This window comes from Kogia breviceps, chromosome 8, assembly GCF_026419965.1.
Source record: "Kogia breviceps isolate mKogBre1 chromosome 8, mKogBre1 haplotype 1, whole genome shotgun sequence".
Lineage (NCBI taxonomy): Eukaryota > Metazoa > Chordata > Mammalia > Artiodactyla > Physeteridae > Kogia > Kogia breviceps.
Genome location: NC_081317.1, coordinates 6,331,081 through 6,345,996, shown reverse-complemented (window position 1 = coordinate 6,345,996; position 14,916 = coordinate 6,331,081). Strand labels below are relative to the sequence as shown.

General features: G+C 53.9%; 1 protein-coding gene across 1 annotated transcript; it reads right to left on the bottom strand.

Moving 5' to 3' along the window:
- On the bottom strand, positions 1 to 13,573 carry PTGES (prostaglandin E synthase). The gene is made up of 3 exons (XM_059072028.2): positions 12,516 to 13,573; positions 8,693 to 8,775; positions 1 to 576 (listed from the first exon to the last, which is right to left on the bottom strand). Exons 1-3 carry the CDS (start codon positions 12,642 to 12,644, stop codon positions 327 to 329), a joined length of 462 nt encoding a protein of 153 aa, XP_058928011.1. The 5' UTR covers positions 12,645 to 13,573; the 3' UTR covers positions 1 to 326.
- Between the last annotated feature and the right edge of the window lie 1,343 nt (positions 13,574 to 14,916).

Below are 14,916 nucleotides of genomic sequence, written 5' to 3'. Positions count from 1 at the left end.
TGGAGGTGAGAAGTCCTTATTTATTACAGCCCTGGATTCAGAGGGTCATTAGGTTCAGAAACCTGAACTGAGTCTCTGCTCGCCCTTCCCAGACTTGGGGAGGAACACGGAGGGATATCTTTCATGCTCTGTTCTTTTAAGTGGAAGGATCTTCTATCAGTCGTGACAACCGGTCTCTAAACAGTTCCAATCGGCGGCTTCACCCAGGAATCCAGCTGGTTGCCAGGAAACCAGGCCCCGGGGCCTATCACAATCTCAAAGGGGCACCTGGTCTCCCGGTGGCTCGTGGCCGGGGGTCTGGCGGCCGAGGAAGTGTCAGCGGCTGGTCACAGGTGGCGAGCTGCCTCCCAGACGATCTGCAGGGCCATGGAGGCGCAGGGGAGCTGGGCCAGGGTGTAGGCCAGAGAGCGGGTGGGCGCCCGCAGCTTCCCCAGGTAGGCCACGGTGTGCACCATGCGGCCCAGGAAGACGACCAGGAAGTGCATCCAGGCAACGAAGGGGTCAGGCCCCAAGAAGGAGTAGACGAGGCCCAGGAACAGGAAGGGGTAGATGGTCTCCATGTCATTCCGGTGGGCTCTGGGAAGGCAAGGGGGTGCAGTCAGCCAGGAGTCAGCATTCCAGGAGAATGTCCTGGAAGCGGAGACCCTCTGCCCCGAAAGGCCCCACACCCCTGGGGAGCATCTCGGGGGTGCCAGACTCAACGTCAATCATGGCCGAGACAAGGAGATACCCCGGAGGCAGGGGCGACGGTGACGCCAAGCTTGTGCCTGTGAGCAGCTCAGAGAGTGAAGCCCTGTTAGCAGGCCGGGAGCCACGAAGGGCTGCTGGTTGGTTTTCTTAGCAACCCCAGGCCTCGCCAAGACGCAGCCCCTGCCACGGTCTCCCCTATCTTCCCCTCTGGCCTTGGACACCAGGCAGGAAAAGTGGGGCTCAGTGGGGTTGAGTGAGAGCTGGGGTGGAGCCCGGGTCCACCTCCAGTCCCTGATCTTGTATTTATTTTTTTTTTAATTTTGGCCACGCCACGCGGCTTGCAGGATCTCAGTTCCCTGACCAGGAACTGAACCCGGGCCACCGTAGTGAAAGCACCAAATCCTAACCACTAGACCACCAGGAAACTCCCCAGACCGTGCTTTTTTACCACCAAGGCAGGGCTCTTCTGAGGCCGTCCTCCTTCCAAATGCAGGTTCCTGGGCCCTCCCCAGCGGGATATGGGCTAAGAACATGCATCTGAAATCCACTCCAGGCTCTGTCTTATTCTGTCCCTAAATCTAAGCAAACCCTTCCTCCTCTCAGGGATAAAAACAAGTTGCACTCACTGGAGCCAGCCAATCGCCAGACAGCAGCGAAGCTCTGTTTCACCCGCGCTCTCCTGCTTCTTTCTTTGTTTAAAATAATCAAGTGTGTGAGTATACGTGGTGGTGGTGGGGAGGGGCGGCTGTGTATAACCCTGCCATAAAAAAATGACCAACGAAGAAACCTCATCCACTTCTGCTAAGAGTTGGTTCACATTTTCCATGACTCCTGCTAACGGGCAGCTTCCTCTGTGGATGGTGGGGAGGTCACGTCCCATAAATTAGACACTGAGCAAATGACCAAAGCCAGAGATGGCATGTTGGAGGCGCAAATAAACAGGAACGCGATGCCTGGGCCGTGACCTCCCCCAAGGACAGGCCACATGTGTGAGGCACGGGGACGCTTCTAGAACTGAAGCCCCTTCTCCAAGCCTTCCAGCTGGAGTGCATTTCACCAACGCTGCACCAACGGGCCAAGCCCAGCCCAGCAGCCCCTGTGTGGGGACCTGCCGCAGAGTCCTCCTCTTCCCTGCCACTTGCAAGGACCTCAGGCAAGGGCCAGGGTATGTGGATGCTAGGAATTGGGCAGGGCAGAGAGGAGCACTGAGCAACCCAGGGCTGCAGGGGTCTCTGTGGCATGACTAGGGTGGGTGTAGTCAGGGAAGGAGACGTTGTGCTGAAGCCTGAATGATGAGGGGCCATCTGTGCAGGGGAAGAACTCTCCAGGGAGAAGGATGGGCATGTGCAAAGGCCCTGAGGTGGGAATGAGCATTGCGTGCTCAAGGCTCAGGAAAACGACCCATGTGGCTGGAGTGTGGCACATAAGAGGGAGTGAGACACGATAAGAGGGGGAGAGGGGCCTCACGAAGCAGGGTAAGGGGTCTGGAATTCAATCTGAGTGTACAAAAGCTCCCGTAAACCCACCGGGGCCTGGATCTTAGGTCAAACTCAGGACTCAGCAGTTGGTGTCTCTGTCCCCATATCCTGGAGCCAACATGAGTCTTCCTTCTCCTTTATTCCCAAAGCTCGACCTTGGGACGCAGCCCCAGGGAAAGCAAGTCTACGGCAGGGCAGGTCTCACCAGCTGGGGGAAATACTGCTGGATGCCCATGTGAGAGAAGCAGGCCCTGGCCGGATCTTGGCTACAGAGATGAAGAGGGGGAACCTGAGGACTGGGGCCATTTCAATTCCTCAATCGCGCAAGTCCCTTACCTTTTACCGGGGAAGAGGCAGCAACTGTTGCTCTAAAATCACCCCATGCTATGGAGATAAATCTGTGTACACCAACATCCCCTAACATGCTATGAGACAGACACCTTGGAAAACCTATTTTACGTGAAGTCAGTGTGTCCTAGAATGTGGCCTTCCTCCCACAGGTTGACTCATGAGATGGTGCCAGCTGGGAGTATTTTTGTCATGTTGTATATTTCTCAGAAAGTTTCAGGAAAAGCGTAACTAGGACGTGAAACCCATTCAATGAGACACTTCTCCTTAAAGTATGTATTTACATTCTAAGAGTGAGTCACTTTTTAGAAAGCTGTTAAGGGGATCGTTGGCCAAACCCCAAAGCACAGGTGAGGGAAAGAAGTCAGGAGACACCAGGCAGAGAGGAGGAGTAAAGATGGGAGGGGCAGCTCTACCTCCTGGCTCCAGCAACTGGGACTAGAGGATTCAGAGGTCACCTTTGAGGGAGGAGAGGTGGCTGGGAGCTGAGAAAGCCCCTCAGCCCCTGGGGTGCCCAGTCCCCACCCCCAGTACATCGAAAACTGCAATGGGGCCCCCACGAAGCCACAAGTGATGCCAAGGACAGACATGATGCCAAGAAAACTCATTCCTCTCCTCCCCCCCCACCCCTACCCCAGGATCTGAATCGAGAGACATGGAGGGAGTCACGTACCAGAGAGATGCTTGGGCAAAATGTGTCATTCCACTAATCACTAGTTTTTTTAAGGTAAAAGCCACTCAGAGCAAATTCCCTTTAGACTGGACTTGCACGGCTTCCTGCAGCATTAATTAGGCCTGCCTCTCCCGTCCACAGACACTGCAACACCGGCTGCATTTTACTGCATCAGGTGACAGGACTGCGGAGAGAGCCCTACAGCTCCCCCCAGGCCTCCTGGGGAGGGACAGCTGCTGGCAGCCCTGCTAGCTCTCTCCTCTCCCCTCACCAGGCTCTCCATGTGCACAGGTGATTTCCTTGAATCCAGGTTTGACATGAGGCGGAGCCTGCTTAGTTTTAAAGTCAGGTTATAAAACAGAGTTAAACCGCGTTCTTGAAAGGAGAGCAGAGCCCGTATCAGATGGTCTGGGCTCAAAGGCAGCTTAGCCGTCACGAGCGATGTGGTCTTGGCAAACCTGCTTCCTCCTCTACAGATGCTAGTGCCGCCCTTGGAAGCCTATTGGGAGGCAGAGTGCGTTGGCTCCTATAAGGTGCTTAGAACACTGCCTGGCACTGAGTAGGTTTGCCCCAATTCAGCTGCCGTCTTCTTTGTCATCGTCACCATCACCACCAGCCCTATCCTGGACGTGATTGTTTTTCTTTCTTTTTTTTTTTTTTTTTTTGCGGCGCGTGGGCCTCTCACTGTTGTGGCCTCTCCCGTCGCGGAGCACAGGCTCCGGACGCGCAGCACAGGCTCCGGACGCGCAGGCGCAGCGGCCATGGCTCACGGGGCCCAGCCGCTCCGCGGCACGTGGGATCTTCCCGGACCGGGGCACGAACCCGCGTCCCCCGCATCGGCAGGCGGACTCTCAACCACCGCGCCACCAGGGAAGCCCGGACATGATTGTTAAAGCTAATCTCAGCTCTTGGTTTTGCCAGACTCCCAGCGCCCTCAGACACCCAGGCCAAATTAATAAACATTTTATTTATAACCCCAAGAGTGCTCGTTATTAGACCCCTGGCCTCAGGCAAGTCTCTGTCTCTGGACCTCTGTTCACCATCCACAAAATAATGTGTTTGGATGGGGTCTTAAAGGACTTCTAGGGCTGAGATTTTTGTGACCCAATCTCCTGACAAACCAGTTCACTCAGATTAAGTCTCCACACCACACCACACTCCAAATGATCAGAAATATCCCAAAGTTTGGGGCAAATGTTTGTCTTCCTTCCTGGGGACCACTCAGAGACACACCCCCCCGCCGGCCCCACTGAAGCTGCATTCACATAAACTCAGAATCTGGCCCAAACATACGTTGCCGGGAGACTTCCATAGACATGACTAAAAGGACGTCTTGGGTTTCATCATTTTCCTTGAAACCTGGCTCCTGACCTCTCCCAGAGCTGGGCTCACATTGGGGCTCCAGCTTGTGCTAATCTGCAAGGCAGATCTGTGCTCCAAGAACTGAGACCAAAGTGCTTTCCTGTTTGTGCAGAAGGCGGCCCTGGTTGCACTAAAACCTCTGGTCTAATATTTAACTCACTTTTGCTTGCAGGGCATCTCCTGTCAGGTTCCAGCCAGTTCTCCGGTAGTGGATGGCAGGATGTGTGATTCTCTGCACCCTCGAGGTTCCATGATGTTATGTAAAGTCAGGAGGAGCCCTGGGGCCCCAGGAACCCCCAGGTCTGGCACAGTAAGCCCCAGTAAATAACAGTACATGGAAGGTCACCAATAACACTCACCGAATGAATGTAAGACGTTATTAGCTAAGAGGTGCTCAAAAAGTGCTGAATTGGGCACTATTTATGATAGCCAGGTCGTGGAAGCAACCTAAATGCCCATCGACAGACGAATGGATAAAGAAGATGTGGTACATCTATACAATGGAACATTACTCAGCCATGAAAAGGAATGAAATTGGGTCATTTGTAGAGATGTGGATGGATCTAGAGACTGTCATACAGAGTGAAGTAACTCGGAAAGAGAAAAACAAATATCGTGTATTAACGCATATATGTGGAACCTAGAAAAACGGTACAAATGAACCGGTTGGCAGGGCAGAAATAGAGACACAGATGTAGAGAACAAATGTATGGACACCAAGGCGGAAAAGCGGCGGGGGTGGGTGGTGGTGGTGGGATGAATTGGGAGATTGAGATTGACATGTATACACTGATGTGTATAAAATATATGACTAATAAGAACCTGCTGTATAAAAAATAAATCAAATAAAATTCAGGGACTTCCTTGGTGGTGCAGTGGTTAAGAATCCACCTGCCAATGCAGGGGACACGGGTTCGAGCCCTGGTCCGGGAAGATCCCACATCCCGCGGAGCAGCTAAGCCCGTGCGCCACAACTACTGAGCCCGTGCTCCTAGAGCCCATGCTCTGCAACAAGAGAAGCCACTGCAGTGAGAAGCCCATGCACCTCATCAAAGAGTAGCCTCCGCTCGCTGCAACTAGAGAAAGCCTGTGCGCAGCAATGAAGACCCAACGCAGCCTTAATAAATAGATAGATAGATAGAATCCGCCTGCCAATGCAGGCGACACAGGTTGGAGCCCTGGTCCAGGAAGATCCCACATGCTGCGGAGCAGCTAAGCCCACGTACCACAACTACTGAGCCCGTGTGCCTAGAGCCCATGCTCCACAACAAGAGAAGCCACTGCAATGAGAAGCCCGTGCACAGCAACAAAGAGTAGCCCCCGCTCGCCACAACTAGAGAAAGCTTGCACGCAGCAACGAAGACCCAACACAGCCAAAAAATAATAATAATAAATTAATTAATTAATTAATTTTAAAAAGAAAAGAAAAGTTGAATCGGGGAATTCCCTGGTGGTCCAGTGGTTAAGACTGGGGTGTTTTTCACTGCTGGGGGGGGGCCCGGGTTTGATCCCTAGTTGGGGAACTAAGATCCCGTAAGTTATGTGGTACAGCCAAAAAAAAAAAAGTGCTGACTTGAATTTCAGCTATCTGAGTATCAGCACTGTAGATGATGTGTCCTTCTGTTCAGAAATGAAAATTGCATTGCGTGGGTGGAGACATCGTGGCACCACACGGGTGTGTGGTCTCTCCCTGGCATGGTTGCAGCCAATAAAAACAAAGCGTTCATGACCCTATGTAACCACCCCTGCGCCACAAGTAACACCAGTTTTGCTACACAGACCTCGCACCCCTTGGGAGAAGCCAAGCACTCCTCTGGGTGGCTGCTCTGAGCTGGTTTGGCAAGTGGCTGCCTGTGCTACTCATCACGTCCTTTACCACTGCCCAGGAGTCATGCCAACCAGATGGCACGAGGGTCACCAGCGTGGATTCGTGTACGGGTGAGGCTTTTGTTCACCAAAGTACAACGAGTGCTTCGCCCAGCAGCTAGCACAGTCAGTGCTCGTTAAATGTTGGATGAACGGATAGATGGATGGATGGATGGACCTCGTATGAAGGACTATATACTGTAGTTACGTGAGAAAGGATGAAATAGCAATGAATTTCACTTTCTACATTACACATTTCTGTAATTTTTAAAAACCACAAGTACGTGTTATTTTCAATGGCCAAGAAAAAAAAAAGAATCTCTATTATTTATACTACTTGGTCCCGCCCGTTTCTGCGGGTGATTCATGGGAATGTGACACTAGGTGAGGGCCTGTGTCTGTCTCGCTCCTGCCCAGCTACCCATCCTTCCCACAGCCGTCCCACTCCTGCTGACAACCCCCATCCCCTGGGAGTGCCTCCTCCTGGTTCTCCAGCCCATTGGTGTAAAACAGCAGAGAGGAAACTGTCAAAACACCCACCACTGAGACTGGCTACGTGAAATGAACATTTAGTCTCTGATGGAATTTTACACAGCCTGCCTGCCTTCCTTCCTTTTTTTTTTTTTTTTGCTCCGGACGCGCAGGCTCAGCGGCCACGGCTCACGGGCCCAGCCGCTCCACGGCACGTGGGATCTTCCCGGACTGGGGCACGAACCTGTGTCCCCTGCATCGGCAGGCGGACTCTCAACCACTGCGCCACCAGGGAAGCCCCTTCCTCCCTCCCTTCCTTCCTTCCTTCCTCCCTCCCTCTCTCTTTCTTTCTTTCTTTTTCTTTCTTTCTCTGTCTCTCTCTCTCTCCCCCCCCCCTCTTTCTTTCTTTCCTTCTTTCTGGCCCCACATGTGGCTTGTGGATCTCAGTTCCCTGACCAGGGATCGAACCTGGGCCACGTCAGTGAAAGCGCCGAGTCCTAACCACTGCACCGCCAGGGAACTCCCTCTGCATCCCTTTTTTAAGAGTCACTTTTCGAGTAGTATTTACTGACATGGAAAGCGCTCACGCAATAAGTAACTGAAAAAAATCAGAACGTCCAGTTGGGTGTACAATGCACACCTGGTGTTATGAAAAATATTTAGACAGACGACAAAGAGGAGATAGATGAACACGCTAACAGTGACTACAATTGTGACTGGTTTTCCCCTTTTTCCTCTATGTATTTTCAATATTAACCAAATTGTTTGCAATGAATAGTTCTGAGTTTTATAATAAGAAAAATTGCTTCTGATTGACTGGGGGAGGCTAAGCATAGGAAAAAATGTTCAACTTCACTCAGAAATGCAAAGTAGGGAATTCCCTGGCGGTCCAGTGGTTTGGACTCCGTGCTCTCACTGCTGAGGGCCTGAGTTCGATCCCTGGTGAGGGAACTAACATCTCATAAGCTGCACAGCACAGCCAAAAAAAAAAAAAAAAAAAGAAATGCAAAGGAAAACTGAAACGTGATGGACATTTTCACCCAACATGTCGGCAAGGATCCACCCAAAAGCGGATACAGAGTTGGCAGGTCAGAGACACATCTCACACACCAGTTGTGGGACTAGATTTGTGTACCATCTGACAGTATTTCTTACCATTTGATTGCAACCTGCAGTTTTGCTCACCCTGATGCACAAAGGAAAATGAAAGAAGTTTTGATGCACTCTGTCCATAACGCAGAAAGACTTAGAAGAGCCTAAATGCCATCGGAGGGTAAGTGGTTGGATCGGCTACAGACCATCTATTTAATAGAGAAATGATGTAAATACTGCAGTGCCGATATGACGAACAAGGCCCCTCTATGGGCTGATATGAAACAGTTTCTGTTATGTGAAAAAAGGACAGTACATATCAGTGGGTAAAGAGTGATCCTTTGGGGGTAAAAAGGAAAAAGCATAGCGTGTGTGTTGTAAATGCAGGAAAAGTGTCTCGGAGAAGATGCATAAGACATTGGTAACAGCACTGGCCCCCGGTGAGCGGATCTGGGCAGGACCTGCAGGTCAGAGGTGGGAGAGACACTGAAATTGCACTGAATATCCTTTTCTAACTTTGTCATCCTGAGCCACGAGCACATATTACTTTTCCACGAGTAACTAGAAATTAAATTAATGAATAAATGAAAACAGTCTAAGAGGATCTGGAAGGCAGAGGACCTAGGCCCCCTGGGTATCCTGCAAGCCCCCGTGTTCAGAAGGGGGCCCGAAAGGACAGGCTGTGGTCAGGCTGAGGGCCAGCGGTACTTGCCTGAGACAGCGTTCCACGGCCGGGTCGCTCCGGCAATACTGGAGGCCTCCGTGTCTCTGAGCGTCCTCGGGGTTGGCAAAAGCCTGGAATACATCAGCCGAGAATTACTGTTAGTGAGATGGACGGCCCAGTCGACTAGGTCCGCAGTGACGCAGGCACATACGTGTCCATTCACCAGCACCCATGAACTCTTACTGTGTGCGAAGTGCTGGGGACTCACCGTGAACAAGGCTGCTACGGACTAAATGTTTGTGTCCCTGCAAATTTCCTATGTCGAAGCCTATCCCCCAGTGTGATGCCTTTAAGGGGGCAGTTAGGTCATAAGGGTGGAGCTCTCTTGAATGAGATTAGCACTTTTATAAGAGACACCAGAGAGCTGCCTCGACCCTTTGCCATGTGAGGACACAGCAAGAAGACAGCCATCTATGGACCAGAAAGTAGGCCCTAATCAGACACCACATCTGCCGGTTCCTTGACCTTGGACTTCCCAGCTTCCAGAACTGTGAGAAATAAATTTTTGTTGCTGATAAGCCACCCAGTCTCTGGCATTTTGTCGTATAGCAGCCTGAAAAGACTAAGAAAAAGGCCCTCCTATCTCTGCTCTTGTGAAGCTCACAGTGTAATAAGAGAATTGCCAACGAACCAGGGAAGAGCAGGTGGTGAGTGTTAAGAAACAGAAGCCTGGGGCTTCCCTGGTGGCGCAGTGGTTGAGAGTCCGCCTGCCAATGCAGGGGACACGGGTTCGTGCCCCGGTCCGGCAGGAACCCACATGCCGCGGAGTGGCTGGGCCCGTGAGCCATGGCCGCTGGGCCTGCGTGTCCGGAGCCTGTGCTCCGCGGCGGGAGATGCCGCAGGAGAGGCTGCAGCAGTGAGAGGCCTGCGTACCGCAAAAAAAGAGAAAAAAGAAAAGAAAGAAAAAAGAAAAAAGAAACAGAAGACTGGGTTTGCTTTGAGAATGTTCACGGGAGACCCAACCAAGGCTGGGGATGAGAGAAGTCTTCTCTGAGGCAGTGACAGTAAAGCTGAGGCTTGAAGGATGCATCAACATTAACCAGAAGAAGGGAGGGTTATAGCAACAGCGTGTGCAAAGGACCTGGGGTCAGAAGAAGAGCATGTATGAAGAGTGAAAAACCAGCATGGCTGAAGCATAGACAGCAAGGGACAGAGTTCCAAGACAAAGTTGCAGGGGTCAGCAGGGGTCCTGGAGGCAGGACCCTAAGAATTTAAACTTTGAACTAAGAGCAATGAGGGGGTCTTGACAGGTCCCGGTGAGAAACTCAGCTCCACACCGACTAACTGCAGGTTTCTGAACTTCCCTGGGTCTCAGCCTCTTCATCTGTGAATTCCAGATCAAATGAGTTTTATCTACCACAAGGAGAGCAAGGGAGAGAAGTGGAGATGCCCCAGCACAGCGCCAGGAGGGCGCTCGCTCGGTGAATTGTCAGTGCAAAACAGGGACCTGAGGTCACACTCAGGTCATTGAAGGTCACACCCGTGGCTCTTGCTCCACTGTCCCCTGCGGGCATCCAGCCAGCCCTACCAACCCCACAGAAAACCTGAATCTCTGTAGCACGTTTTCTTTCTTTTTTGCGGTACGCGGGCCTCTCACCGTTGTGGCCTCTCCCGTTGCAGAGCACAGGCTCCGGACGCGCAGGCTCAGCGGCCACGGCTCACGGGCCCAGCCGCCCCGCGGCACGCGGGATCCTCCCGGACCGGGGCACGAACCCGCATCCCCCCGCATCGGCAGGTGGACTCCCAACCTCTGCGCCACCAGCGAAGCCCTGCAGCACGTTTTCTAAACTGCAGATCCTGCTGCTTCTGGTTCATGAGCCCTTGAGATATCTGTTCCCAAGTGCTGGGGTTTTCTTTGTCCTGCCTGGTGGGCCTGCCCCTGGTTCAGCCCAGAGGTGAATGCAATGCTTGTCACGATCAGGATTCCCCAACGCCCAGAATTCTTCTTTGCTGGCCCTTAAGTCATGGAAACACCAATTCTGATGGCCCTGCAGAGTCCGTGGGCCTGTGACACCTTTCACAGGGTCTCGGCATTCCGTGGGCAGCTGTCCTGGGTGTCCACAGTCCGTGGGCTTGCTCACCCCTGAAGACAGCATGAATACAAGTTGGCCTGGCCGGGAGCCAGCGGCCGTGCAGATGAAGCCCCAGCATCAGAAGCGTAAGCACTGCCTCTAGCTGGGGCCGGGGCCTCGGGATGCACTCCCACCAGGAGACCTACGCCTGTCATGTTAATTCCAATTGTTAATAAGTAATGAAGACTAACACTGGGGAGGCGTTTGCTCCGGGCCCGGGGCGCTGTATTCTCCTGGCACTGCCGTGACCATCCTCAGCTTACAAATGAGGAAATCAAGCTCTCAGACTTGCCCATGGTCCCGAGGCTAATGGGTGGAGAGCCCGAGCCGGCATCCGTCACCTCCCCGCGGTGGGGCTCCTCCAGCTCCTCCCTGACCGACTGAACGAGAGGGAAATTTGTAGAGCAGGGAGAACCGAGACAGCCCGAGGGGAGGTTTCCTCCTGCCTCTCCCTACTGACCGGGCAGACGGGCACCCCAACGGGGTTGCCTCTTCCTTCCCTAATTCACATTAAAAGGGAAAGCTCTGGGCCCCGCACGGCCCTGGTGAGAACCCCATCCCCCGCCACGGCAGGGCGTGGGCTCCGGAGCTGGGCACCTGGGCTCAAACCCTGAGATGTCTCCTCTCTGACCTCAGGCTCCTCAACCGGATGACAAGCTGAATACGCGCCCACCCCGACCCCCAGCCCCCGGGCGGTGGTGGGGATTAAACGCTGCATGGAAGGACTCAATGGGTGAACGCGGCTGTCCCCGCTCGGTGCCCGTGTCTTGCATCTCAGGATGGGCCAGGGCAGGGAGAAGTCAGCGTGATCCGTGTGCCTCTGCTTCGGGAGTTCTTGCACCTGGGGAGCTGCCCTGCCTTCAGTCCTGCTGCTGAGCTCCTTCCCTCTCCCCAGAGCCCACCCCCGGCACGGCACGGTGTGGGAGCCGGCCTGGCCTGGCCTTGCCTTGGAGCTGGACACAAGGGCACGGTCCCTCTGAAATACCTGGGGGGATTATCAGCGGTACCCCTGGGCTTCTCTCTGTCCAACAGGACGGCTGCTGCCGCTTTCCTCGCTCTGGCTGCCCCGCGGGCTAGCGGCCGCCCTGGAACAGGCCCACCCGCCCCCCTGCTCCCCCCACCCCACCCCACCCCACCCCACCCCGCCCGCCCCCACCGGCTCAGATCTTGGCGTCCTTATTGCTGTTTTGGCTGGCTCCAGGACTCGGATTGGCGGATCGGTGGGGGAAATTCCTCCCCGAGAACTTCAGCGCAGCCTGGCTGAGACCTGGCCCCTGGAGGGAGGCTGCGGTGGGTTTGGGAAGCGACCTTGCCCGGCGAGTTGGGAATTTCCACTTAAAGGCTTCTCTGGGCTCCTGTTCTGCCGGTTCCCACCCCACCCAAACATCAGATCTCCGGGGCGGGAAGCCGCCAGGTCGGAAGGAGGCTGAATGCTGCCTCGCTCCACCCTCTGCGACCTGCTCCTCTCTGAGCCGCCGGCCGAGCAAGGGGGGACTCGGGGAGTCTTGCTGTGCAGAGAACTCACCTGGTGGCCCAGCAGATGGTAAATGCTCTTAAAACAGAGGAGGAGGAGGTGCGGGCCCCGCTGAAACCAAGGGCCGCAGAGAAGCCAATCCCAAAGGGCTGGGGGAGGCACCTGGCCCCGAAGACATCTGGGCCGAGGGTCCCGTCCCCAACGTTCCCGGCGGCGGGAGAAGGGAGCGCACGCGGGGCTTGGGGTCCCCGGGGGCGGCACGTACCTTCTTCCGGAGCCTCACTTGGCCCGTGATGATGGCCACCACGTACATCTTGATGACTAGCAACGTGCTGCAGAGCAGGAAGGCAGGCAGTACCCGGCCGCTCATCAGCTCCAGGCCGGGGGGAGGCATCTCGGCGGTGGCGGCGGCGGCGGCGGCAGCTCCGGGAAAGACAGCGAGCGGCTGCGAGCTCGGGCGCGTGGCTCCGTCTCCGAGAGCAGGGAGGGGCGGGGAGAGCACGCGGGAGGCTGGTCTGCACTCGGCACCCGCCCACCTCCCAGCAGCCGCAACTTCTGCCCCCAGATGCTGGGAGAAGCAGGGAGCGGGTTGCCGGGGGTGGGGGTGGGGGTGGTGGGGGTGGTGGGGTGGAGGGGTGTCCCGATCGGGCCCCTGGCCCCGCCCCACCCCTCCCTGGCAAATCTTTAAACACTTTCTAATCAGTTTCTTCAATCTGTCAAGTGGGGGTTGTGTGGCAGTGCCTGTCTTCGGGGCGTGCAACGAAGCCAGGAGCCTGGCAGGACCTCCACAGGTGGCAGAGTCACTGATCTGTGGCCACCGCCCTGAGGGTCGGGGTGTGAGAACCAAGCTATCTGTCCCCACATTCAGCCTGGACACTGGAGCCACAGCCAGACCTGCATTGATGTGACTTTGCTGAATAAGTGCCTCTCCTCCCCCCACCCCCAAAGAGGTCTACATCCCAATCTCCAGAGCCTGTGAATATGTTACAGAACATGGCAAATGGCCTTTGCAAGGACTAAGTAAATGTCTTAAAATGGAGAGATTATCCTGGTTTCTCTGTGAATGCAGTTTTATCAGAAGGGTCCTCCTAAGAGAGAGGAGGTAGAGTTAGGGAGAGGAAAGATGTGAAGACAGCAGAGATCAGGGTGGAGAGAAGATGCTACGCTGCTAGCCTTGAAGGTGAAAGGAAGGTGCACCAGAAAACGCAGGTGGCCTCTAGCAGCTGGACAAGACAAGGAGACAAATTCTCCCCCGGAACCAGCCTTGTGGATGTGGATACCTCGACTTTAGCCCAGCGAAATTGATTTTGGACTTCTGGCCTCCAGACCTGTGAGATAACAGATGTATGTTGTTTTATGCCACGAAATTTGTGTTGATTTGTTACAGCAACTGTAGGAAACTAACCAGCACAGTGATCTACTGTCTTTTTTAGTATCACTTTACTTTTCCAGGAGACTCCCAGGCAAATGGTTTCATTGTTCATTACAGGAACTTCCCCGAAGAGCCAGCTCTTCGAGAGAAGAAAGCATCAACAGCTTGTGATCCCTTTGAATCCCTTGCTTCAAAAGCCTCTCCCTGTTGTGTCCTCCCCTCCTCCCCTTGGCCCCCTTCCCCAGGTTTGGGGTGGGACCTCGGTAGAGGCAGGGATCTTATCCCTTTAGTTTTGCCAGCACGGCTTGTTCCTGCTTGCGAGGGCAACCTGGGGAAGCGGCGAAGAGAGAAAAATCAGTTTCCCGTGCCCACTCCAAACCTGGACCTGCCCAGAGGGACAGCAGTGTCAGTCTTGTTACCTGAAAACTGGGTTCGCCTCCTGGTGGGGGTTGAGCCAAAAGACACACGAAGCCAAAGGTGGGGACAGGGAAGGATTTATGACTTGCAGCAAGTAAGGCGGAACACCGGGGATCTTTCCCGAAGCGGTGTCTGTTAACAGCAAAAGCGGGGAAGTTTCAAGCTGACGGTATATGCATATGCATAGAGGGGCTTGAGCAGAGGAGAATTCAGCATAGAATTGGGGCAGAGGTCAACCGCATCCAAGCTTTAGGTGATTGAAGTCACGAGGATCAGAAAATGTTATAGTCACCGCCCTGTAGGTTTCAGTAGATCTGGTGGTCGGGCGCCCGAGGGGGGTGTTTAAACTCTGCAAAACATCTCTGGAAAGTGCTTCAGGCTATTGAAGCGTCACTGAAACCGAACCAGGAGTTTTTTGTTGTTTTGTTTTTTTGGTTTTTTTCAGAACCAGGAGTTTAAACAACTGATAAATTATCTTTGTTATTCTTATTCCTCCTGCCTGATAACAGTTTGGTTGTTTTGTTCCCTAAGCTCCTTATTACTGAGATCTGTTCAAGGACGAGCTCTGTGGCCACGCTTAGATCACAAAATGGCTTAGGCCAAAACGGCTTCTCTTACGTCAAAAAAACTATACCTGGTTCTTTTTCTCCGGACACCCCCTACCTCAACTGCTTACAGCCTGGCTTGTGCCCCCAAAGCAGCAGAGACCAAGGAAAGGCCTGGCCAGAGGGCAAAGACACTTGCTGTGAACTCTGGAGCCAGACTCAGCTGGCATCCAACCCCAGAGCCAGCCCTCAGTGGCAGCTGTGTGGCTTTGGGCAAGCAGCTTCCCTCTCTGAACCCACTTCTTCAACTGTAAAATGCAATCGACAGTCAG

What these genes read in the sequence shown, in the direction of transcription:
- PTGES (XM_059072028.2), bottom strand. Translation starts at nt 12,644, where the DNA reads ATGCCTCCCCCCGGCCTGGAGCTGATGAGCGGCCGGGTACTGCCTGCC. An exon ending in AAGTGAGGCTCCGGAAGAAG is followed by an intron (nt 8,776 to 12,515) that starts GTACGTGCCGCC and finishes GATGTATTCCAG; the next exon opens with GCTTTTGCCAACCCCGAGGA. An exon ending in GCCGTGGAACGCTGTCTCAG is followed by an intron (nt 577 to 8,692) that starts GCAAGTACCGCT and finishes TTGCCTTCCCAG; the next exon opens with AGCCCACCGGAATGACATGG.